At 39.1% G+C, this 26,011-nt stretch overlaps 1 protein-coding gene across 4 annotated transcripts in view; it reads left to right on the forward strand.

Annotated features, from left to right (window-relative positions):
* The window catches only part of XK-1 (xylulose kinase-1), a 69,925-nt gene extending 60,325 nt beyond the window's left edge, over positions 1-9,600 (forward strand). For 3 of the 4 annotated variants that reach the window (XM_077390318.1, XM_077390316.1, XM_077390319.1), the window contains 2 exons: positions 8,748-8,817; positions 8,925-9,600. In XM_077390318.1, the coding sequence (XP_077246433.1) occupies positions 8,748-8,817; positions 8,925-9,128 (274 nt within the window). In that variant the 3' untranslated portion in view covers positions 9,129-9,600. Of the gene's footprint in view, positions 1-4,927; positions 6,077-8,747; positions 8,818-8,924 lie in introns of those variants that run through there. The other variant, XM_077390317.1, reaches the window with a different exon arrangement.
* The last annotated feature ends 16,411 nt before the right edge of the window (positions 9,601-26,011 follow it).

The raw sequence follows: 26,011 nt of genomic DNA on the forward strand, positions 1-26,011 counted from the left end.
AAGTGCTGTGAGCATCCTCATCTCCAAACACTACCCAATCATCCCCCCCCTCTCCACCATTCCCTTCATATCCCCCTCCACCTTATTTGTTTGTATCAGTCCAATTGCTACTAAGAATGACGGATGATCAATGCAATTCCCAATGTATGTTATTTCATGTATTTTGATGTGAAACTGTGTAAATATCAATCATGGAATGTGTTGATATTATGTGACCATTAAATCAACGTGACATTGTCCATGTAATTTGTAATTTTCCAAGCAACATTGAGTTTAATGGATATGGGAATCAAATTCAACAGTGGTTTTCTCGTCTATGTGTTGGGTCTTTGAATTTATGCAATCATGCCCATGTGAAGAAGAAAGGAACCAACCTAAGGTGGCCAACATACCCCTCTCCATTCCAACTGTGAAAAGGGCCATTACAGAGAGACGGGGAAGGTTAACGAGGGAGAGAAGAGGATGTTGGTGGGGTCTAGAACGGTGGGACAAGGGGCCAAGGGTGTGGTAGAGGGGAAGAGGGGGCGAGGGGGCGAGAGAGACTAAAATGGAGGGAGAGAGGTGGCGGAAATGGAGGGAGAGGGTTGGGAAGGGGGCTAGCATGGTTGCGAGGGTAGGGAACGGGGGTTTGGGAGGGTGCGAGGACAGCGAGGGGGTCTGGGAGGGAACGGGGGTTGGGAGGGGTGCAAGGGCAGGAAAGAGGGGTTTGGGAGGAGGCGAGTGCAAGGAGGGGGGCTGGGATGGTGCGAAGGGAGGGAAGGGGAGCTGGGAGCCTTGTGAGCGCAGGGAAAGGGGGAAGGGGGCGAGTGCAGGGAGGGGGCTGGGAGGGGGCGAAGGGAAGGAAGCGGGCAAGTGCAGGGAGAGAGGTCTAGGAGGTTGCGAAGGCAGGGGAGGGGGCTGGGAGGGGTGCAAGGTGAGGTGCAAGGAAGAGGGGGCTCGAAGATGCAGGGAGAGGGTTAGGGTTAGGATTTGGGGAGGAAGAAGATGAGGATGGTGGTCCTCAATGTGGGTCCCTAGAGTACCACAACCCCAGGCTCTGATACCATGTTAAGAGAAGTAGAGGAGAAGAAGATGAGCGAATGAGTGAGTTGGGGTATTCACCCCCCTCCCCCCCCAACTAATGTATTTATATAAATAGAGAAGATACAATGACCAATATGCCCTTTGGCAACATACACACACATAATGATTATCTAACACTTTAGATTCACATATTGCTTCACGTACGCATTCCCGTACCACTGCACATCTGATTTCCTTTGTTGTTTCTTTTGATCATCTCACCCCCTCGTTTCGTAGTTTTGTCTTGTCCTTGTCTTTTGTTTCTTTGCCCAGGTCTATACATGAGGGTATTGCTCACCCCGGTTGGCGTGCTGCTATGGACATTGAGATTGCCACTATTCAGGCCAATCATACTTGGGATTTGGTCTTTCTCCCTCATGGTGCTCAGCCAGTTGGCTATCGTTGGGTCTTTGCCATCAAATACTTGCCAGATAGGACCATTAAGCACCTTAAGGCGCGCTTAGTTGCCAAGGGGTATACACAGACATTCGGGGTTCACTGCACAGATACTTTCTCCCCAATTGCCAACATTCTGTTTGTGAGAGTGTTTATCTCCCTCGCTGTCAACCGAGGATGGCCTTTATATCAGCTTGATGGTAAAAATGCCTTTCTCCATGGCGACTTAACTGAGGAGGTCTATATGGAGCAACCTCCTGGGTATGTTGCTTAGGAGGAGATGTCCTCCTCAGTGTGCAAACTTCGCAAATCTCTATATGGGCTCTAACAATCTCTTAGAGCTTCATTTGGGAGATTCAGTGATGTTATCATGCTATTTGACATGAAGCAACGTGCAATTGATCACTCTGTTTTTAGTCGCCGTTTTGATGCTGGACATGTCCTTCTCATAGTCTATGTGGATGACATTATCAATACAAGGAGTGACACAGCTGGCATACAGAGGTTGAAAGCCTTCCTACAGAAAGAATTTTCCACAAAAGACATTGGGCGTCTAAGATATTTTCTGGGGATTGAGGTAACTTATTATGGTAGTAGTCCCTCCCTCTCGCAGAGGAAGTGTGTGCTAGATCTGTTGGATAAGATAGGTTCTATGTGTATGAAACCAGCTGTTGTCCCCATGGACCCAAATACAAAGCTGCTTTCAGATGAGAGAGACTTGATTGATGACCCTGGCAGGTTCCGACGACTAGTTGGAAAGCTTATTTATCTCACAGTTACTCGCCCACATATCTCATATGCAGTGGGACTAGTTAGCTAGTTTATGAGCACGCCACGTACCTCCCACTGGGCAGCCGTGATTCAGATTCTTCGCTACCTGAAAAGCACGCCAAGGAAAGGCTTGCTATTCAAGAAGCATGGACATGAGAAGTTGGAAAGATTTTGTGATGCAGATTGGGCGGGTCACTAGCAGATAGAAGATACACCATTGTCTATTGTACCTTTGTTGGGGGTAACTTATTGTCATGGTGAAGTGAGAAACAGGACAGTTTACAAGTCCAGCGCAGAAGCAGAATATCGAGTCATGTCACATAGAAGTGGAGAGCTTATTTGGTTGCATTCTCTCCTATCTGAGATTTGTTTCTCTTCATCATCCCCAGCTCAGCTTTATTATGACAATAAGGCTGCTATTCATATTGCTACCAATCTTGTCTTTCATGAGAGAACCAAGCACATGGAGATAGAATGTCATTTCATACGTTAGAGAATACAAAAGGGCAAGATATGGGTTTCCTTCACTCGATCAGTGGATCAGCTAGCTGATGTTTTTACCAAGTCTTTGGGTAAAGCTAAGCTAAATGATATTTGTAACAAGCTAGGAATGTATGATATCTACCTTCCAGGTTGAGGGAGAGTGTTAGAAGTGTATATGAGCAGACGGGCAATATGGTCTTTGTACTCTTGCTCTCTTTTATATAAATACATAAGTGAGGGGAGCTCATCTCCAACTCACTAATTCTCTCATTTTGTCCGTTCTCCTCTCTCAACAGTCTTTACTATTTTTATTGCTTAAGATTTACAGGTGAATAATGGAATACCCCCCCCACCCCCCATTTGAATCTATTAAAAATAGTTTCAAGACCAAAATCTAAAAGAATAAAAAGTCAACTTTCCATTTCTAGTACAAAATTCAAAAAAAAATGTGTCGGGTCTAAATCTTAACTTCCAAACGATGGGATATTTTTCCAATTTTAAAAATTCATAAATTCTATTATGTCCAAACAGTATTAAATCCCAAAAGTTCGGTAAATAAAAATCTCATAATTTGGCCTCTAAAATTTTTTCATCTTGTCAGGCAATGGTCAACTCACTGGTCAACACAGGCATTTCAGCTGATAGTGATTTTCCTTCAAGTAAATGTTGGATCATATACATATTTGGTTCATTTAATTGGTCCTTATATTTTTCTAGCAATTTCTGATTTTTTCATATTTTTAACTATTAAAAAAAATTCCCCTCGTAGCGGAATGAAAAGTTTCAAACGAAATCCGACTGAAATGAGGTGTCTACTCTCTCATGCAACAGATTTTGTCTTATTCATGAGGTGTTTGCTCTCTCATGCAATAGATTTTGTCTTATTCATGATGGTCCCTTGCAATTCCCTTTATAAACTTCATGTTTAAGCTTGTACAATCCAGAATTTTACAAAGGGAAATGAGATCAGCACAACCATGGATCATTAATTGCGCAGACCCATCTTGTCTTTTCTGTTTTAATTGTCTTGTGCGAACTTTTTCGAAATTGTAATAACCTTTTGGTACCTCTTTAAAAGCTAAAAGACAAGCTGCCTTAGTGAAAATATCAAAACTTGGTTGTGCTGATAACATTTCCCTTTTACAAATTACAAATTTACAAGGGAAATGTTATCAACACAACCATTTTGATATTTGCACAAACCCAGCTGTCTTTCTTCTTTCATTGGCTCCTGAGAGCCTTTTGGGAAATGTAATAACCTTTTTCACAGCTCTTTATGTGCTTCATGCCTTCATCTTTTGATATATAATCTTGGTTTTAAATTTCGGTTTCGGTACCGGTTTCGGACCTCTCACCGAAGCCAAAATTTTGGCTGAAATCAGACGGCATATTAAAAATAATATTTTATTTATTATTTTGGTTGAATTTTGGACGAAAATTCGGAAAAAAAAATGAAATTTCAAAATTTCGGTGGAAATAAAGTACCATTTCAGGTGTGTTTGAGTTCGATTTCGGCCGAAATTTAAAACCATGTATATAATATAATTATAATTTTTTTCAATTAAATTTTTGTTCTTGTCAAAATCTCTTACGAGTCACGAGTCGAGTCACGGGTTGACAACTATGTTTGATGCTATAACGGAAATTTTCTAAAAGTCCTCTACATACTTGTCCACGATAATCCTTTGCTTAAGAGTGGTCAGACCTCTAAATAATTCTTCATCACTTCTCTCAAATCTGCCAAGTCCCCCTGACTGAATTCATCGAAGGTGCAAACCTCGCCATGACCTTGTGTATTAAGCCCATAGACCACCAATGGTATGCAAAACCCTTAAGGGTATAGGGTTGCATAATGAACTGCGTCCTCGTCCGCAGGGCTGAGTGAAATAGGTCTATAACTTCTGCAGCCAAGCTTTAGCCGACATACCAACCCTCCCATCAAACATTGCACATGCATTCTCTATTATAACTTTCCCTTCTCATCATACATGTTGCTTCTTCCAATCTTTTTTCCCAGTATCTCCAAATAACTTTCAAAGGTGATTGCATTGTTGAAGTATTTAGATTTGCTTTGATGATCCGTAAATATGGTATCCAATTCGTTACACCTGGTGTGCCTAAGAAACGTGCCTTTGCAAAAACATGGGTTTTGTAAGCCTAGGCAATGGAGAATGAGTGTACCTGACAAACCTCTCACTCCTTTGATCCTGTGCAGCCCCTGTATATCAAAGGTTCTTCTTGATTATGTTGTAGCCAGGGCCTCCAGCCTGATCGAGCTTGTCAGCTATCTTGGCCAATAATTTCAGCAATGCCTCAAACTTCTGTTCGGTCATATTTCTGTTGCATAACCTCTAGTTGCAGGAGCAGAACTTTCTCCCAATCGAAGCTCGGGATTAGTGTTGGAATTTATTCCTGATGCTGCCCGAATCTATACCTGGATGTGAAGGGTCATGTTGCGGTCCTGCCTCTCTTTGGGCTTTGCACGGCGGGTCGACTCAACCTGTGACCTGCGTCCATAGCCCAAAGGTTAAGGACCATCCGGAGTCGGAACTGCGGGGGAACCCTTCGACACTCAAGTCAGACCGAGGCATCAGGAGAAAGGAGAACTGAACGGAGCAAGGGCGATGAAAACGTTGGGAATCCCAGGCGGATCTGTGCACCTTAGGGTGTGTCTTACCAAAGGGGTATGGGGTGAGTTCTTGGTGTGTGCTCCTCATGTATGAATGTCAAAGGTCTCTCCCTGGCCTCCAGTGGATTCTTTTTCCTTGAGTGGGGGGTTTCCCCTTTATTGGCCGGTTTCCTGAGCGAGAAGTGGTGGTGACGTGGACCGCATATATCGCTGGAGATGTCGGCGTGGCAGTGCACGCGCATACGATCCTGGAAGATGAAACGATGGGATAGGAGATCTGTGGAAGCTGGCAGATGCAGGTCCTTGTACGGTGGTGGCGGGTTTTGGTACAGATACTGGTGGTGACAATGCGTGATGGCGATGGGATGCCAGGGGCTTTCTTGGGAGAGACGCTAGGAGGTCTGGAGAACTCCCTCTCGGGGAGGGAAGCAGGGCTGACGTGAGTCAGAACCGGGGATGCTTCCTGGCGGGATGTTTCTCTCCAACGCCGCCTACCGGTCCGGACGAGTGGCCTCACCGAGATAGGGATGCCACGTGTAATAGGGACCTCCTTTTTCATCCCCAATAATTCCTTTGTGTATTGTTCTTATGAGCGTAAGGTTGCATCCAAGTTCCTCCCAGGCTGGTAGGAACTTTGCGCTGTTACCACTGTATTATCTCTGAACTGAAATCACAAAACTATTGCACACCAAAAGTGATCTTATCCAATGAAAATTCCTAGCACTCAGCAATAATGAGCAGATCTGGAAATTGTACAAGAAATAGCTTCAAATCAATGCCGTAAACAGAGGTAAATACAGATATAAAAATCTCATAAAAATTCATCGTCTGAGCAACTTCCTTCCCAAGATCTGTTACTTTTTGATGGAGCTAAAAAAATGAACAATTGGTGAATCCACAAGTAGATCCACACAAGAAGGTAGCCCAAGGCATTAGCCCTTGAATATCCTAGCTAGAGAAATTGTCAGCCTTGTCTCCACTGCTTGGGGGTGGATGAAGAAAGGAACAACCCTCTTTTTCCTCATGCACAACTCCAAAAGAAAACCCCAAAATTCAATGTCGAACTTTCTCCCTTCTAGTTATTTTTAATAGATGCAAGTGGGACCCACACCACTCACTTATAATCCCTTTATTTATTTAAAAATAATACTACTCGTAATAGTAGCAAGAGGGATGTCCAACTATTATCCTACTTCAAAACGGGGACATTACACATTTAAATTCCAGCTATGTTGGTGGCTCATTTGTGAGTCCTACGCTTATCACATGTTACCATATGATGATAGTTTTGAAACCTACCAGATTGCAGTAGAAGGTGTATGTTCATTAATGCTTTTGTCCATTCACAAAGTTGATCAGGAATTTGATGGCAACAGGTTATATCACTGTAAATTGATACTTTTTGTATGTGTGTGTGTGTGTGTATAGAGAGAGAGAGAGAGAGAGAGAACAGTTTCTACACCCAAGTATAGATAAGTTATCTACACACTAGCTTAAAATACAGTGGAGGGCATATTGTTTGGGTGATCCAAACCATTCATTTGATTGGACCTCACATAGATAGGGTGTCCACAAAAAATCAGCTCCATAGGATCATTCCAACCGTACGATTTGTGGAGGTAAAATGGAGGTGTATAAACCTTCACAAATCGGTCCATTTTTTGCCTCCACGGTTTGAAGGGTAAGGATGATCCTATGGAGCTGATTTTTTGTGGACACCCTATCTATGTGAGGGCCCATCAAATGAATGCTTTGGATCACCCAAACAATGTGGGTCCCCACTGTATTTTAAGATAGTGTGTAGATAACTTATCTACACTTGTGTGTAGAAACCGTTCTCTCATATATAAGAACGGTTTCTACACAAACCCTATCTATGTGAGGCCCCTCATTTGATGGGTGCTCACATAGATAGGGTGTGCCCAAAAAATCAGCTCCATAGGATCATCCTAACCCTTCAAACCGTGGAGGCAAAAAATGAACCGATTTGAGAAGGTTTATACACGTCCATTTTACCTCCACAAATCCTAGGGTTGGAATGATCCTATGGAGCTGATTTTTTGTGGACACCCTATCTATGTGAGGGCCAATCAGCTCCATTTTTTTTGTGGATCACCCAAACAATGTGGGTCTCCACTGTATTTTAAGCTAGTGTGTAGATAACTTATCTACACTTGTGTGTAGAAACCGTTTTCTCATATATATATATATATATATATATATATATATATATATATATATATATATGAGAAAACAGTTCCTGCGCTCGAGCACAGTTAGTGCAGGAAACAAGGGTGGACCCACATTTTTGGGTGATCCTAAGCATTCATTTGAAAGGCTCCATCATGGATGAGGTGTGTACCAAAAATTAGCTCCATTGAATCATCTTAGAGTGTCCATTTGTGGGCAGGAAATGGACAGATACTGTTTGTCCACAAATCTGCCCATTTTTCACCCCACAAATGGAAGGGTTATCTTGGTTTATTTAATCATCGGGGACTCGCAAGCACACGGATTATCCATAAAAAGAAATAGATAATCTATATAGAAGGCTTGTTATTCAACAGTATAACATGACTTATATGTCCGTGTCAACCAATATCAATATTAACAGATCCATATCAATATGTATAGATCCATCCGAACGATTTGTGAATGAAGTTAATTAAAAAAAAGATGGCTTACAGATTTATGCAATAACAAATGTTTTTTCGTATTTGTGAATGAAGTTAATTAAAAAAAAAAGATGGCATACAGATTTATGCAATAACAAAACAGTATCTGTCATCCCCCACACACACACACAAATGGACACCCTAAGATGATCCATTGGAGCTGATTTTCTGTACACATCCCATCCATGATGGGCCTTTCAAATGAATTCTTAGGATCACCCAAAAACTGTGGGCCCACCATGTTTCCTGCACTTATCTGCGCTCGAGCGTGGAACTGTTCTCTCTCTCTCTCTCTCTCTCTCTCTCTCTCTCTCTCTCTCTCTCTCTCTCTATATATATATATATATATATATATATATATATATATATATATATATATATATATATATCAGTAGCTTATAAATGATGTATTTGTGGTTAAATTTAAAAATAATTGCTTATGAAATTGATAATCTGTCATGATAAAAAATGGCTTAAAACTTCTTATATCGATATGATAAATAAGCCTATAAAAAGATAATTTTGTTCAATTTGTCAAATCTCTATATATCAAGATATATTGGCAACCTTATGACTGCTTTCATCTCAATCATGTAGCAAGTTTGCCATTATTGCTATTTTTCTCTCTCGGGTAAAATGTATATATTTTCAACCACACACTGCATGTTTGACAAGGTTTTGCTCTCTATTATTGTTAGTGGGTTGACTGATTACTCCCCTTTCTTGTGCAGGTTACATCCACGGCCAGAAAACGATGTAGAATACCTGCATGGCATTCTGGAATCCATTGCACGCATTGAGGTAAAGCATCTCCTTCTCCTACTGTTCTAAAATAATGAGAATTACTTCCATTTTATAGTATTGTGGTTCACATGAGAGAGTAACAGTATATATATGATGTGATTCAGGCGAAGGCGTATTCATTGCTGAAGGAACTGGGTGCAACTGGAGTGAACGAAGTGTTAACTGCCGGAGGTGGTGCGAAAAATGAGCAATGGATAAAGATACGCCAGAGGGTGCTTGGATTGCCTGTGAGACGAGCGCTGCAAACAGAGGCAGCATATGGAACTGCTCTACTTGCATTGAAGGGCGCCCAACAGAACTGCCAATGAGAGAGAGAGAGAGAGAGAGAGAGAGAGAGAGAGAGAGAGATTCTACATGATTACTTGTTGGCTGTAAGTAGATACAAGGAGTGATGGATTGTTTCCCTTAAAAAGAGTGATGGATGGTTATATAACAATAGGGGGCGTGTGTCGTTGAGGTTAGAGAAATATTGAATTGGGAATTGATCGTCTGAGAATAAAGTTCTGAAGTATACTAGTCGATGAAGTGAATGGTTTGATTCTTTTTGTGTCTGACTTATTAAAAGTAGAAAGCAGAAAATGTGAAGAGATTTTCAAACTGATTAGCTGATATGGTTCAGTTGTTTTTTTTTTTGGTCAATTTAGATCATCAAGCTGCTATTCTATTTGGGTTTTTTCCATTCTGTAATACGGATGCATTCGGATGCATTCATCTGGTTCAGTTGTTTTTTTTTTTGTCAATTTAGATCATCAAGCTGGTATTCTACTTGGTTTTTTACCATTCCGAAACACTGATGCATTCTTTTTGTTGTGCGCTCCTGAATTTATACAGGAAAAGCCTGCCTGCTCCCTTTGGTGCACTGGATAGAACCGTGCAAAATGACATGTGACTCCCTCTGAATCTGTCACTTTAATCAGAGATTTGCCAGTAAGCTAATAAATGGAAAAATGCTAATAAATGGAAAATGCCAGGAGAGGAGAGTATTTGACATCTAGGTACCCCATCATGACATTTTATCCCACAAACTGGAAGGTTATAGATGCTTTCATAAAAGTACACCTAATCAATTTAGAAGGGGGGGGGGGGGGACCTTCCACTATATGAGTACGCAAAATTACAAGGATTACAATGGATTGATTTAATATCCATAAACCTGCAACCCTTTCATAAACCCACAACCAGTTCTCTTGCTTCTCAACCAAAGTTGTACACAACAGAAACCCAAGAGAAACACCCCAAGAAGAAACCCGAGAAAACACCAAGAGAAAAAACCAAAAAGCACTCTCTCTCGCGCCATCTCATTTTCTCTCTCCCTTCCTTTTCTGTTTCTCACGCCCGTGCTCTTCTATGGCAGCCAAACTGAGGTCATGGGATTAAAGTAGTCCGAACCTTAATAGAAAGGATCTAGGCACATTAGAAGGATCCATGGACATATTTTTCATCTTCTTCGTAAGATCCGAAAATTTTCGGATCATGATAAAGACATAGCAAAAATATCTGATGGATAGTCAGAGTCCGAAGTTCTTTTACTAAAATACCCTCAAAATAATTCTTATATTAAGTCTTAAAGGAGGGTTATTTACATAAAAATGAACTAAATATTGCTTAGCTTACAACTTTCCACTTCCCCCTTTCCCAGACATCTTTTTCTCTTCCTTTCCTCTATCTGTTTTTCTTCCTGTAAACTTGCCACTCACCCTCAACAACGATTAGTTAGTAGAAATTTTTATCGTCACGCACCCTTAACATTGGAGTTCTTTTCAACAATAAAATCATATTCTTCATCAAAATCATGGGTTGTTATTAGATATAGTGACATATTCTTTTTTGAATTAAGGAAGTTTTAGAGTTCATTTCAAATGAAGAAAGCTGAGATTTTTTGTTGTTTTGTAAGTAGGACATATTAGGACACTCTAATGGACGGTCCAATTTGAAATGGATCGCGACCGAGACACAAGAAGTAGGATCCGAAGAATACTCCGATCCGACCAATAAGGGATTTGAATGGATCGTGACTAAGACATAGGTGGATCCGATCCAAAGTGGATCTGTTGACACCCCTAGATTAAAGAGCTCTTATATATTTAGGTTGTTCCAAAACCTAAAAAAAAAAGAGATTCCTCTCTGGTTTTGCCTTCCCACAACAACTGAAATGGGAACCAACCAAGAGGGAGGGTGAATTGGTGTTTTTGAAATTTTCTTCTAAAAACTACAAGAGTATGTAAAATGACCTAATTAGTTATAACCCTTGTTCAAGTTATATTCAAATAGAAAGGAAAGAGATTACCATACACCACAAAAGAAGGGAGAAAGAGTAAGGAGACTACACGATGATTTATAGTGGTTCGGTCACAACTTGACCTACTCCACTACCCAAGTACTTAGTGTTTCCTTGAGATTTTCTCCACTATATGTGAAACTCCTCAACGCCGCCTCACCAAGCGTTACAAGCAATCACCATCTCCACAAGGGGACACACCCTTGCATACAATCCGCCTCCGAGGACATTCTTCCTCGTTACACCACCGCCTTGAAGAAAGAAACTCATCTTTGAAACTCCAAAAGAAAGAAGGAAAATGAATAAAAGATCTCAAGCCTCTTTAAGGCATATACAACTCTCAAGCTCACATTATTCTCCCAATGATTGAAACTAAATGCTTGGGGAGATCCTCTTGACAAGAAATGAATGCAAGTTTAAATGCATAAGAGGTAGAAGAAGATTTCTTTTGATTTTCAAAGATTAAAGCTCTAGGTTTTCAAAGATAATGTCTCAAAAGAATGATTTGAAGGCCTTTTGTGGTGTTTAAATAGCCCTAGTTCATTTGGGACCGTTCAAGGGCAAAACTATAATAAACTGGGTAGGTATACCTACCCTGCGCAGGCCCCAATGGCTCTTTTGCCAGACCGGGGCGGTCGACCGAGCTACGGTGGTCGCCCGCCCTTAACAAGCGCTCATTTTTATTTTTGAATTTCAAACCACCGAATCGACCGGGGCATCCGCGGTTGCCCACCGAGGGCAATCTATTTGATAAATTTTGGCTAGAAAAATGAGTCTCAGTCGACCGAGTTTCTGCGGTCGCCCGCCATGGGTTTTCTATTGATTTGAAAATTTGGGCTCAAAACTTTCCGCGGTCGACCGGGGGATTGCGGTCGCCCGCTAAGACCTTCCTGGGTGATTTCTAAATTTTGAGAAATCATTCCGCGGTCGCCCTGTTTGACCCGGTCGACCGGCCAGCTTAATTTCGGAGGTTGCTGGATCTCCAGCCACCTTCCGTGGTCGTCAGGCTTAGCTCGGAGAACCGGCCCTGTGTTAAAAACTTGAATTTAAAATTTTATTTCAAGGGACTTTGGGCCATGGTCTTTGGGCTTTGTACATGTGTTTTCAAATCTTTTAATGCACTATGAAAAATGGTTTGAAAGATGATTTGAAAATATCAAAACATGCAAACACTAAATGCCAAGAGGACCCAATGCATTCTAAACTATATGAACCTTGAGTCTTCTTGATCTTCAGTCTTCTTGGGCACTTGCATGAACCTTTCCTTGTCTTGAGATAGTCTTTGAACTTGTTCTTGCGCTTGTGGTTCCCTTGATTCTTTGATAGACCATCCGGCTTGAAGGTTGACCACCAAGACTTGACTTTCTCCAAGATTAGCCCGGTTCTTCTTGCTTCAAGTGTTAATATGAACATAACTTGTCTAAATCACAAGACTAGAGAAGCCATTAGCAAACTACCATCAATTTGGGTTGTTGATCATCAAAACAAGAGAGGGATGTGCCCTTGGGCTTACAACAACCCACTACCTTAGTGTTAGAGATTTTAAAAATAAAATGATTATTCAAATGTTTTGAAGATAAAAGAATTTTTTTATTTGAAGGGTCCTTTTGAAAAAGGTGAAAAGTGCACATGGGAAGATTAAAAGTTTAGTCCCACATTGAAAAGTGAGAAGAGTGGAGAGGAGTTAATAAGTATCCATCCATTTTCCCTCTTGTTTTAAATTTTAAAACTTTTACAAATAGTAGCACCACGTGGGAAGTGGGATATAGAGCGCTAGTGACTCTCTGTAGCACACTCTGCACTTCACATTGTCGCTCAATGAGCATAATTTTTTTTGAGATTTGATCTGAACCGTTGATCAAGATTGATGTGATCGGATGGTGATCTTGAGCGGCTGCGATCTAAATTAGAGGATCGTTCTCTGATCTCCTCAAATAGCTAGTGCTTGATCAAGTGCGATTTAGAACGTAGGATCGTGTTGTAACTGTCAGTGTTCAATCGAGTGAAATCTGGATAGTAAGATCGCAACCTGTCACATACCAACAATCAAGTGTTGATCAGGTACGATTAGAGTTGCAGATTGGTGGTCGGTCACCATCTACCAGTTAGGGGGGAGAATAGAGGTTTTAGTAAATCCAACAGTCACCTTAGGATCAATTTAGAACATAGTCATGATTGGGCATGATCAAACTATCAGATTTCAGTATGATCTGATCAGGTGGCCTGTAAAGGTGTATTTAAACAAAAAAGATACATGTTGATCAATAGAATGACTAGAAACTCACTGTTTCATTCACCATACGAATTTCTAAGTGGATGCCTCAAATTTTAGAAATTCAAAGCAATTTTCACTCTCTTGAGGTCTTTCTAAATTTGTTTTTGTCCTCTTTTAATGTTTTTTTCTAGTGTACCGTTATTCTGTAGAAATAAATTCTAGTATCTCACAGACTTGACAAATTCAAAGACGATTCATGTTTGTTGTCATTTGTGTAAAATGTCAACAAACATAGGTGAATTGTCACCAAGCTTCATTGTATCTTGGAGGCAAGTTCACGGTCACCTTGTGCACACAATTAGTGGGGGAAAAAATCGTAAAGTGATGTTAGTAACATGTCGTGAAGCATCTCAATAATCATTTTCTCAACAGCTCAACCATCAAGTTTATTCAACAATCTTAAGACGATTTTCGGAGATATTCATGGTGCTTCAATCCATTAAGCAAATGACTCAAGACTTTGTCAAACTAGAGCGATTCAACAAGGAAAATCTCTAAAGTTGGCAAAAGAAGGTTCATTTTATTCTCACCACACTCAAAGGCGTCCATATTCTCACTACAAAGCCTGTGGAATGCAAAAATGAGACAATTGTGGAGGCTCGTAAGAGAATAGAGTGGGAGCAAGATGACTACTTGTGATAAGGCCATCTCCTCAGTGCCATGTCTGGCAATCTTTTCGACATTTATCATAACAAGGAGTCGACGGGTGCTCTTTGGAGGGAATTGAAGGCGAAATACTTACTGGAAAATGTTGGATCCAAGAAATTCATTATAGGTCGATATTTAAAATACAAAATGACTGGTGAAAAGTTGGTTGTTGAGCAAATTTATGAAATCCAACATATCATTAGTCAAGTGCATCAACAAGGGGTTAATCTTGATGATATTGTGCTCCTCGATCATTAACAAACTTCCACAATCTTAGAGAGACTTTAGAAAAAGTTCCAAACACAAGAAAGAGGAAATGCCTATTGAAGATTTGATTCAATACCTCCAAGTAGAGGAAGAATCTAACTTTAAGACAACAAAGAAGAGCATGCACCTCTATCCTCTAAAGACCTTATGGTGGAAAATGTTAAAGGATCAAATCTCCCTCTCAATCTTGGAAAGGCAATCAGAAGAGAAATGTGCATTAAGACAAAGGTACTGAATAGAACAAAAAAAAGAAGAAAGGCTCTTATTTCAATTGTGGCAAATGGGACCACTTCAAGAAAGAGTGCCGACTTTTGTAAGGAGAAGTCTAATGCACCAGGAAATAAAGTGAAGTTTGTTGCCATGATATCTGAGGTTAATTTCCTCGAAAGTGAAGATGCATAGTAGAATGACTCAGGCGTTATAAGACATGCCTGGATAGACAGGAGCACATTCTCTATGTATGTTCCAATTGAAGATGAGAGTGTTTTCTATATGAGAAACTCTTCCACGGCTATATTCAAGGGAAAAGGAAGAAGAACTCAACTGCTAAAGTCAACGGAAAAGGAAATGTGGAAGCATAATTCACTTTTGGAAAAGTCCTTACACTCACCAATGTATTTGATGTACCGGATGTTAGAAAGAACCTTGTATCGGGTAGCATTTTTTATCAAGAATGGTTTTAAAGTTGTATTAGTCAAACAAGCTTATTCTTTCCAATAGTAGAATCCTTGTGGGGAAGGGTTATATATATTGGGGTATGTTCATGTCCTGCGCTGAAAGAACACATGTTAGAGTTCCTAGAGTTTGGAATCCAGGAAGACCCTTTGACACTCAAGTCAGAAATTTGCAACAAGCAGAAAATCCAAAAGCAAAGAAGCAGAGTAATAGTGTATCAGATCTTAGATTCTGTCATGTGTACCTTTGAGCGTGGGGGTCCTTTTATAGAGGTGGAGTCATAGGCAGCTTAGGAAGCTTGCCTTTCTTGGAAACTTGCTAATCGGCCGACTTCCCTAAGGAATCAGTTTCCATGTTTATCTGCGAGATGCCGAGTTTCTTCATGGGGCTCGGTTATGTTAGCCAACAACTTAGAGATTCATTTTATAAATAGTTGAATAGTAGGAGATGGGCCTAAAGTCACCTGTATGGGTAGGGTTGGGAACCTTAGGAATGCCAGTTATAGCTGTTGCATTGATCTCCCTCGACATGTTACCATATAGAAAGAAAGATTTTTAGACCCTCCGACACTCAGGTTAGAAATCGGCAAAAAGAAGGAAATCCAAACAGCAAAAATACAGAGTAATAGTGTCTCAAATATTAGATTGTGTCATGCGTACCTTTGAGTGTGGGGGTCTTTTTATAGAGGTGGAGTCCTAGGCAGATTAGGAAGCTTGCCTTTCTTGGAGACATGCTAATCGACTGACTTCCCTAAGGGTCTAGAACTTCCAGTGAAGGTAAATACGAGAGGTAATCCAATTCAAGGTAAACCATTTCATAGTAATCTAGTTACACTGTATTGGTTTACTGTTACGAACCCGGATCGGTTCGCAACAGCTTTGATCTTCTTAGAGGGAAGATCAGCCCGTTGATCCACTTCGAGGGAAAGATCAATCCTCCTTTGGGCAAAAATACACAATTCTAATAAGATTTTTTCATTGCTTTCATTAACAGTAGCATGTGCTTATTTAAAGCACTTACAGATAAACATAGAAAATGATAAACATAGAAAGATCTTACGATAATAATAGAAATAGCCAAATAAAAGTTATCCTAATCTAAGTAAGTATCATAATCTAACATAACTACTAAATATATCAGATCTGGTATGATCTGATATTATTCACTTTAATATCTAATTAATTTATTCCTCTCTAAGTGGGACCCATCTAGGCACCTAACATTCCACCCGCCCTGAAATCAACCTTATCCTCAAGGTTGGAGATTGCTGGCCAACTAGCGAAAAATAAGATCTTGCGCATTTCGTAAAAGCTTTCTTCTGACTCCCTCCTTTTCTTATTTTCTTCATCTTGTAGTATGTCATAATTAATGGTTGAGACAACTCCATTTTCAAACCGATCTCATCGCGGCGTTCATCAAGCCTCCTACGTTGTGTTTTGTCGGAATGATTTGGATGTTGATGCACGGATGGCTGTGGGAGAGAATTTTTTTGATGGCGTTGGACGGTTTGAGAACAAACGCTTCGACGACGAATTTTCTTTTGTATCTTTTTCGCCTTTTCTTCTAGCTGATTTTTTTCTGTCTTCTTCTTTCCTCCTATTTTTCTGTTTCGTCATTTCTTTTTCATTGTGCAAGCCTTTTTTACCGTTGCCCCAATTTTGTTCAGGCCTTCTGCAAACTTTTGATGTCCTTCCTTCATTTCTAAAAGAAGTGCTTTAATCTCTTTTAGACCTTCACGTATTGATTCCAAAATCTATGAAGATGTAGCCATGGCGCGGGATCGACTGATTTGATACCACTTGTTAAGAACCCAGATCGGTTCGCAGCGGATTTGATCTTCTTAGAGGGAAGATCAGCTTGTTGATCCACTTCGAGGGAAGGGTCAATCCTCCTTTTTGCAAAAAGACACAATTCTAATAAGATTTCTTCATTGCTTTCATTAACAGTAGCATGTGCTTATATAAAGCACTTAGAGATAAACACAGAAAATTATAAACATAGAAAGATCTAGAAAGATCTTACAATAATAATAGAAATAGCCAAATAAAGATTATCCTAATCTAAGTAGGTATCCTAATCTAATATAACTACTAAATATAACAGATCTGGTATGATCTGATATTATTCACTACAATATCTAATTAATTTATTCCTCTCTAAGCGGGACCCATGTAGGCACCTAACATTCCACCCGCCCTGAAATCAACCTTGTCCTCAAGGTTGGAGATTGCTGACCAACTGGTGAAAAATCAGTTATTGCGCATTTCGTAAAAGCTTTCTTCTGACTCTCTCATTTTCTTATTTTCTTCATCTTGTAGTATGTCATAATTAATGGTTGAGACAACTCCATTTGATGGCGTTGGACGGTTTGAGAACAGACTCTTCGACGATGAATTTTCTTTTGTATATTTTTCGCCTTTTCTTCTAGCTGATTTTTTTCTGTCTTCTTCTTTCCTCCTATTTTTCTGTTTCGTCATTTCTTTTTCATTGTGCAAGCCTTTTTTACCGCTGTCCCGATTTTGTTCAGGCCTTCTGCAACCTTTTGATGTCCGTCCTTCATTTCCGAAAGAAATGCTTTAATCTCTTTTAGACCCTCACGTATTGATTCCAAAATCTCCGAAGATGTATCCATGGCGCAGGATTGACCGCTTTGATACCACTTGTTATGAACCCGGATCGGTTCGCAACGGATTTGATCTTCTTAGAGGGAAGACCAGCCTCTTGATCCGCTTCGAGGGAAGGATCAATCCTCTTTTGTGCAAAAATACATAATTCTAATAAGATTTCTTCATTGCTTTCATTAACAGTAGCATGTGCTTATATAAAGCACTTATAGATAAAAATAGAAAGATCTAGAAAGATCTTACGATAATAATAGAAATAGACAAATAAAGATTATCCTAATCTAAGTAGGTATCCTATCTAACATAACTACTAAATATATCAAATCTGGTATAATCTAATATTATTCACTACAATATCTAATTAATTTATTCCTCTACAAGTGGGACCCATCTAGGCACCTAACATTCCACCCGCCCTGAAATCAACCTTGTCCTCAAGGATGGAGATTGCTGACCAACTGGCGAAAAATCTGATCTTGCGCATTTCGTAAAAGCTTTCTTCTGACTCCCTCATTTTCTTATTTTCTTCATCTTGTAGTATGTCATAATTAATGGTTGAGACAACTCCATTTTCAAACCGATCTCATCGCGGCGTTCATCAAACCTCCTACGTTATGTTTTGTCGGAATGATTTGGATGTTGACGCACGGACGGCTGTGGGAGAGAATTGTTTTGATGGCGTTGGACGGTTTGAGAACAGACTCTTCGAGGACGAATTTTCTTTTGTATCTTTTTCGCCTTTTCTTCTAGCTGATTTTTTTTGTCTTCTTCTTTCCTCCTATTTTTTTGTTTCGTCGTTTCTTTTTCATTGTGCAAGCCTTTTTTACCGTTGTGTCGATTTTGTTCAGGCCTTCTGCAAACTTTTGATTTCCTTCCTTCATTTCCAAAAGAAGTGCTTTAATCTCTTTTAGACCCTCACGTATTAATTCCAAAATCTCCGAAGATGTAGCCATGGCGCAGGATCGACCGCTTTGATACCACTTGTTACGAACCCGGATTGGTTCGCAACGGATTTGATCTTCTTAGTGGGAAGATCAGCCTCTTGATCCGCTTCGAGGGAAGGATCAATCCTCTTTCGTGCAAAAAGACACAATTCTAATAAGATTTCTTCATTGCTTTCATTAACAGTAGCATGTGCTTATATAAAGCACTTACAGATAAACATAGAAAATGATAAACATAGAAAGATCTAGAAAGATCTTACGATAATTATAGAAATAGCCAAATAAAAATTATCCTAATCTAAGTAGGTATCCTAATCTAACATAATTACTAAATATATCAGATCTGGTATGATCTGATATTATTCACTACAATATCTAATTAATTTATTCCTCTCTTAGTGGGACCCATCTAGGCACCTAACATTTACCCTCGATTTAATTTCCATTGTTCCAATGTACAGGGTAAACTACGGGGGTATTTGATTTCTAGTGTTCCAGGATTCCATATTATAGGTGGTAAATGAATACCTTTTTTGAACCGTTCATTTTATACCAATCACATAGAGGCTTAGACTCTTCAACTTACGAAAAAATATTATATCACATCTTACATATAATATATAACACTAAATAAGTGAGCCTGACGGCATCATCCATTCCATAGTAATATTAATATTTATTATCATAGTCATGACTCATCAACATACTATTAAAGAAAAAACTAGGTCAAATTCAACTAAAATATAATACAAATTTAAAGAAAAAATATGTGAGCTACTATCAAATGATATAATTCTATGCCATCAATGATAGAATAAAGAGTCTTCCATCATATGCCGGCCATTCTCTCACTTGTACGAGACTTCTTATCCCTTTTCTGTGACGTAGGTGTAGTAGAACGTTTCTTTTTCTCTTGTGTTCTTCGATCATCTTCATCCAACTCTAAGTCTACTGGCAAGTCAAAAAAGGAAATCCATCTTCCATAACTTGTTCTGAGTCGAGTTGAGCCCCTATCTTTGCCCCCGAGCCGGTTGGTTGATCATTTCCTACGACTATACCCATCTCTTCAAAATTATCCATCTTCTTTCCTTTGAAAGGCACAACATCTGGATTCCCCTTTGCATTTAGCTAAAAACCATTTTATACCAACAAAATATAAGGACAAAGGAAATTAAAAAAATAGTTTAATTATTACCTGCAAATACTCAACCCAAACTTGGTCATCTGCAGTGACCGTTTGTAAAACCGGGTCCCACCGAAACCCACTACCTGAAATTATTTTCTTCAATGTTATATAATGCTTCTTAATAGTCCGAAGCCTGTTTTGTATATGGTCGGACTTTACTTCTTTCCCATATTTTTCTGATAATACCCTACCTACATAGTTGTAGGCCTTGGGCTTAAAACTCTTATGAACCTTGTTCCCCTCTTTAGCGTGCTCGGCAAGAAGTTGAATGAGTAATTTGTCCATGCCCTCTGTCCATCGTAAACAACCCGGTTGCTCTTTTTTACAGGATTATTTTCTAAACAACTCATACCTGCTAATTTGAGTTTGTGAGCATCTATTAGGCAAAAAAGCATTCGAAGCTAAAAATTATAAATCAATTTAGATGTAACGGTAAACAAATAAGCATCATTCACAATTATTAGTAACTACATATCCATTTGAAAATAAAATTCAAACCATCATCCACATTTAAAAGCAAAACATTAACATCACCATCCATAAAACCAAAATCAACATAAAAAGCGGTAACATTTTAAGCATAAAAAATAAAGTTCAAATCCTCCTTGTTGCTTGATAGGTTTGCCACATGTCATTGGCTAACATATATCTAACATGTGCCCATCAATTATCGTCGACTCTGCTCTCTGTTGCGGTCATATGAGATGCCTGTGTGGACTCTAATTCAAGAATTTCTTCAAATTCTTGTAATGCTTCTTTTGTGATTTGATTATTAGGGTCGACACCCATAATGTGATTGTGAATTATACAGCCGCGAGCACGATTTTAACTTGGGAATCAAATGGGTAGAAAGCTTTAGAGGTAGTAATTAGGAATCGCTTTTTCAAGACCCCAAATGTACGCTCTACCGAATTACGTAAAGATGAAATTCACATGTTAATTAACTCTTTTGAGTTTTCTGGCGTGCGTATACAAATTTCATTTAGATGGTAATGAGTGCCTCTGTAAGGTGCAAGAAATCCACTCTGATTTTTATAACCAGCATCGACGAGGTAATATTTGCCATTTCGTAAAATCAACTTCTCCTCTGATGGCCTCTTAATAGTGTCTGTTAATACAGTAGAGTCAGTAGCGGATGCCTCCCAGGCGGTCAATACATAAGTAAACTTCAAGGCAAAGGTGCATGTGGCCATGAAATTTTGGGTGGTTATACCCTTTCAACCTCTAAACCTTGCTTGATCTTCGAGTCTTACTTTTTATGGAACATGTGTTTCATCAATTGCACCGACACAATTCTACATGGTAAAGATGTTGGGTGTGATAAATAGCCAAATTGATTTCCTTCTAAAATACGAATACCATTAATAAAGCCACAAGCAAAGATGCGAAGAGAGTGATTAAGCAAAAATATAACCTGCTGGAGGGAGAGGGGTACACAAATCTCTACGGTTCTTTTCAAGGAGACGGGGATTTAAGGTATCAAATCGCCGACTATCCCGAAGGACAAGGAAGAGACTTGGTAACTTGTACCCCAAAGGCGTGAATAGAGAAATGGATCCCTCTCAAGAAATGTGTTGGCGTCCTTTTCCAACTCATATCTTCTAGCCATCCATGATAGGTATTTATAGGAAAAATTTGACTCTTTACATTCATGATGCATTTACTCCCTAAGCTGGCCATCCTTGGAGTTAGCAATATACAATGAACATAAAGGCCATCAAGAGTCCCCAAAACACCACTTACACATGCATGAATTTTCAATGTTTAAGTCTCATTTAACCAACATGCAAATATAATAAAGTGCATGTAATGGCATCTAAAGTAACCATTGATGTGCATAAGTGCAAGTACATGCACATAATCAAGAACATAAATGGTGAGACTTAAGTTATTGAAAATATCGGAATACATTTCATTGCACGTAAATTGTGTGAAGGGCATAAAATGAACAGTCTAGATTAATTCATGTACATATAAGATCAATTACTTCCATTTTGATCAGTTAGGATGTCCCATGAGACTGATCAGACATGGATTATTAATACGATCTCGTTTGTTGCATAGGGTGTCCCTTGATTGCATAAGATCGCATGTCATCACCATGTCAGGAATTAATTGATATCATGGTAAGTCGTGTCTTTTTATTTTATAACACAATGTGCAATGTGTTAGGCCCCATAGACATTGCCTTTGTCCGAGAGTCCAGGTCCATTTCCAATGGAGACTGTGGGTGGTGGCCAACCATTAAGACAAAGGTGCATCAACCCTGTCATCCTAACTCTTGTTCGGTGATTCATTTTGGGATACGTACTTGGTGAGATTGTCCCTTTATAGAATCATTAAGGGATAAACCCATCCTCCTATACACCAAGTCTTTAGTTTACGGAGTAATATGCCACCTAGGCAAAGGGAAAGTCCGGCCAAGCAGGGTCAATATCCAACAAAAGAAACATAGATTATTAATTATTACTATTTAAAAAGATAAATGTAAATATAATAAACCCTCAAAAAAAGATTTTTACCTTGAAAGATGGGTTGAAACGTTTATTACTTTCTATTTGAATTGGTACTTCTCTTCCGGTTGGTTGCACCACAACGATTTTGTATAGTTTCAACACTGCTTGTAGAACATCATTGAAGTTCTATTACCTCTAATAGAACGGAAAGACCCAATGTGATTTCTAATGTTATGTCCAAGGGTGTGCAAGAAAATCACTGTATTCTCTTCTACGAAAATCTTTCTAGTCTCTTGAAGTCCTCTATAATGTCTAAGTAGAGAACACAGTCTTCTAAAACTTTCATCACTCATTCGGATTAGAGTTATATAATCCCTTTCTCTTCTATCAATGACTCTATCCAGAAGAACTCTTCTGTCTTATTTTCGATCCTCCCTCTATTGTATTCTACAATGCCGATGATGTGTTTTTCTTGCTTTAAGAATAAATGCGAACCCAGCAAGCATCGTCGCGACAACAACAATTTTGACAATCCAGGGATTCAATCCGGGTGGTAACCTCATATTTCTACAAATAGCTACAAAAATAATAAAATAATCAGTGGCAAAGTTCTATATCCTAAGAATACACGGTAAATCAGTAAACATTACACAAACTTAAATCACGGATTATGCTAAAAACACAATGTGATTTTCCGCTCTTTTTCCTCATGAATGACATAATGTCTTGAAGATTGTAATTCTCTTTATATGTGTCTCTCTGCAGTCGTAAAGGTAGTAGATAGGGTATCAAACATAGTTGTGAGAGTCTCCAGTCTAGTCGAGACGGTATCTAATCCAGACCTCAAGGATGAGATATCTCTGGCGAAATCCTCATATGAGCCGGTGGTAGGAGCTTGATGCTGTAATCTCTCATGTGTTTCTCTCTGTTGCTGCACCTGGGCCACTCGTTCGGCTTCATCTGCCGCATCATCAATCTCATCTCGTGAAACTGCACTAGGACCTTCTTGACCAGGTATAGGGATCCTTATAAGTGTAATTGTGGTTTGGTTGAGTATGGGATCAGGGTTTTTGTAGAGCGCATTTGATATATCAATTTTCCAATATCTTACAAGCTTAGTAATGAGCATCCCAAAAGGTAGTCCTCCTTGTCCTCTCTTAACCGCCTCATCCATATACCAAAAAATAATATATCCCAAATTCAGTTTAATCTTCTGCATAATGCAGTGGATTACTAAGGCTTCAAAGGGCTTTACGGCATCAAAATTTCCAGCCCGTGGTGTGATATTATAGGCGACTATTTTGTGAATCAATCCAGCAATGTCATTCATGGAGCTGGCAACTATATTTAATTTTTTCCTTTGAGGAGGCACAGTTCCTAAAGTTCTATAAACCTCTGTCATGTCGAAGTGATTGCCAATCTCATTCTTATTCCAGAAGAAAATTCTTTGACCATCATTGTGTACCTCAATGATTCTACAAAAATCAGGTAAACTTAGCCCAACCGCCTTTTTGAGGTATCTGTTCATCACAACACCGTTTGAGAAATCTCAAGATTAGTATAGAAATATTTGATCAATTCGAGATAGATTATAGCATTATATTCAAGAAAGAATTCCCAACCTTGATGAGCGAAGAGCGGCCTGAGTTGGAATTTTTTGAGTCTCTAAACATTACCCTTTTTCCAGAAATGAGAACTCGCTTTGAATATTCTTCATAGCGGTCCATTGCTCTTTTGTTGAAGAAGCGTTCGGTGGAGAATACTTGTTCTTCAGGTTCGGTTAGTGCCTTTCTGCCCTTTTGTGCGTGGTTTTTCTTGATGCCGAAATTTTAGAGAGCTAAGGTTTTGAGAGGGACGAGAAAAACAAGAGAAAAATAAAGAAAAAACAGAGGAATGATGAATAATAAAAAGAAGATGAGAGATTAAAAGAGATATGGTAAAGAAAATAACGAACAAGAACAATGGAGAGATTTGATGGAGAGAAACGAAGAATAAGGAAAGAGAATGAGAAATGGAAGAAAGGTAATTGATCAAACCTCACTAGAACCCTTTAATCTTGAAGCTTTGGCACTAAAAAATTGATTTAGAGATGAAGATGAGCAAAAAAAATCTAAGAGAAAAACAAATGGCGGGAGTGAAAAAATCAAACGGCGGAAGCCCTTTTAAAAGCAGTTTTCCATCGTCGCGGTCAACCAGGCTATCGCGGTCGACCGGGCTATCGCGGTCGCCCGCCGTAATGCTACTGTCCATTTTTATTTTTCACTCGCGACCATCCGCGGTCGTTCGGGTTACCGCGGTTGTCCGCCGAGACAAATCTGTTTTCCTTTTTATTTTTGTCCAGATTGCCTTCCGCCGTCGCCCTCCGAGGCTCGGTTGACCACCACACCCCTATTTTCAATTTCTTGATATTTTTCCAGGGATTTTGTGGACAAATCAATTTTCTCCTATTTTTGTCACCTTTATGGGATTCTAATGAATATGTAAACTCTATCCCAAGACAATGTGAGGACTCCTAAAAATTCATTTCTAATTTCCTATCATTTAAGCTCGAATGGATGAATGGACATATGTTTTCAATGAAGTTCTTTGTGGATGATCTAGGTGAGTTTTGCTAGATATCAAAATATTATGTTTGATCAATGTCTAGCAATATTTGACATGTTAGCTCATCTAGATTTGGGTGCTAAGTGCATATTTGTGTGTTTTTTGCACTTAGATGGATTTTTCTAAAAGATTTTCAATAAAGACAAGCATAGTCTAGAAGAGAAGTTTCTTGTTTTCTACAAAGACTATGAGATGAATGTGATGTGATCATGAAGCTCAATAAGCAAGGATACATTCTATTAAATAAATGACTAATGATATATATATATATATAGAGAGAGAGAGAGAGGAAAAGGATTGTACGCTCGACCGTACCTAAAGTTAGGTACGGTAGAGTGCCAAATCACATGGGTCCCACATTTTTGGTGAGCATCTAAACTATTCATTTGCAAGGCCCATCATAGATAGGGTGCATACCAAAAATCAGCTCCATAGGATGATCCTAACCCATCCATTTGTGGAGGCCAAAATGGACAGACAATGTTTGTCCACAAATCTGCCCATTTTGGCCTCCAGTTTTGGAGGGGTTAGGATGATTCAATGGTGCTGATTTTTGGTATGCACCCTATCTATGATGGGGCCTTGCAAATGAATGGTTTAGATGCCCACCAAAAATGGGGGACCCATGTGATTTGGCACTCTACCGTACCTAACTTTAGGTACGGTCGAGCGTACAATCTTATTCCTCATATATATATATATATATATATATATATATATATATATATATATATATATATATCTATGCTTGATTATAAAATGATATGTCATTTAAGCACAAATGATCTAGATACAACGAATGCAACATTGAAATAGTATCTAGAAAGAATTCATATGATATAACAATGAAAGCACAACCCCATATATTAATAATTTTCAATAATGAGTTGAGTGGAGAATTTTGGAACCCAAATTCATTTGGTTCCAATCAAGCTTGTGTGTGGGAGTGTATCATTTCTTATCCATACAAACTTGCTCGATTTCACAAATCTAAGCCTACACCTAGATTTGTGATGCCCTAATCTACCACAATATGAGCATGAATAAGTGTGGGTAGATGAAGAGCAACTAGAACCACAAGAATACATATGATGACAAACATGTTTGTCATTTTCTTCTTGTATTCTTTGGTTCTTCATAGAGAGTTCTTTATTAACTAATTTGATCTCATTCAATTAATTTTCAAAGCAATCTGTTTGTTGAGATAAATTAGCTTTTAATTTTTCTTCATTCT

The sequence above is a fragment of the Tasmannia lanceolata genome, unplaced genomic scaffold (assembly GCF_043159265.1).
Source record: "Tasmannia lanceolata isolate RefF3 unplaced genomic scaffold, GAP_Taslan_0.1 ptg000011l, whole genome shotgun sequence".
NCBI lineage: Eukaryota > Viridiplantae > Streptophyta > Magnoliopsida > Canellales > Winteraceae > Tasmannia > Tasmannia lanceolata.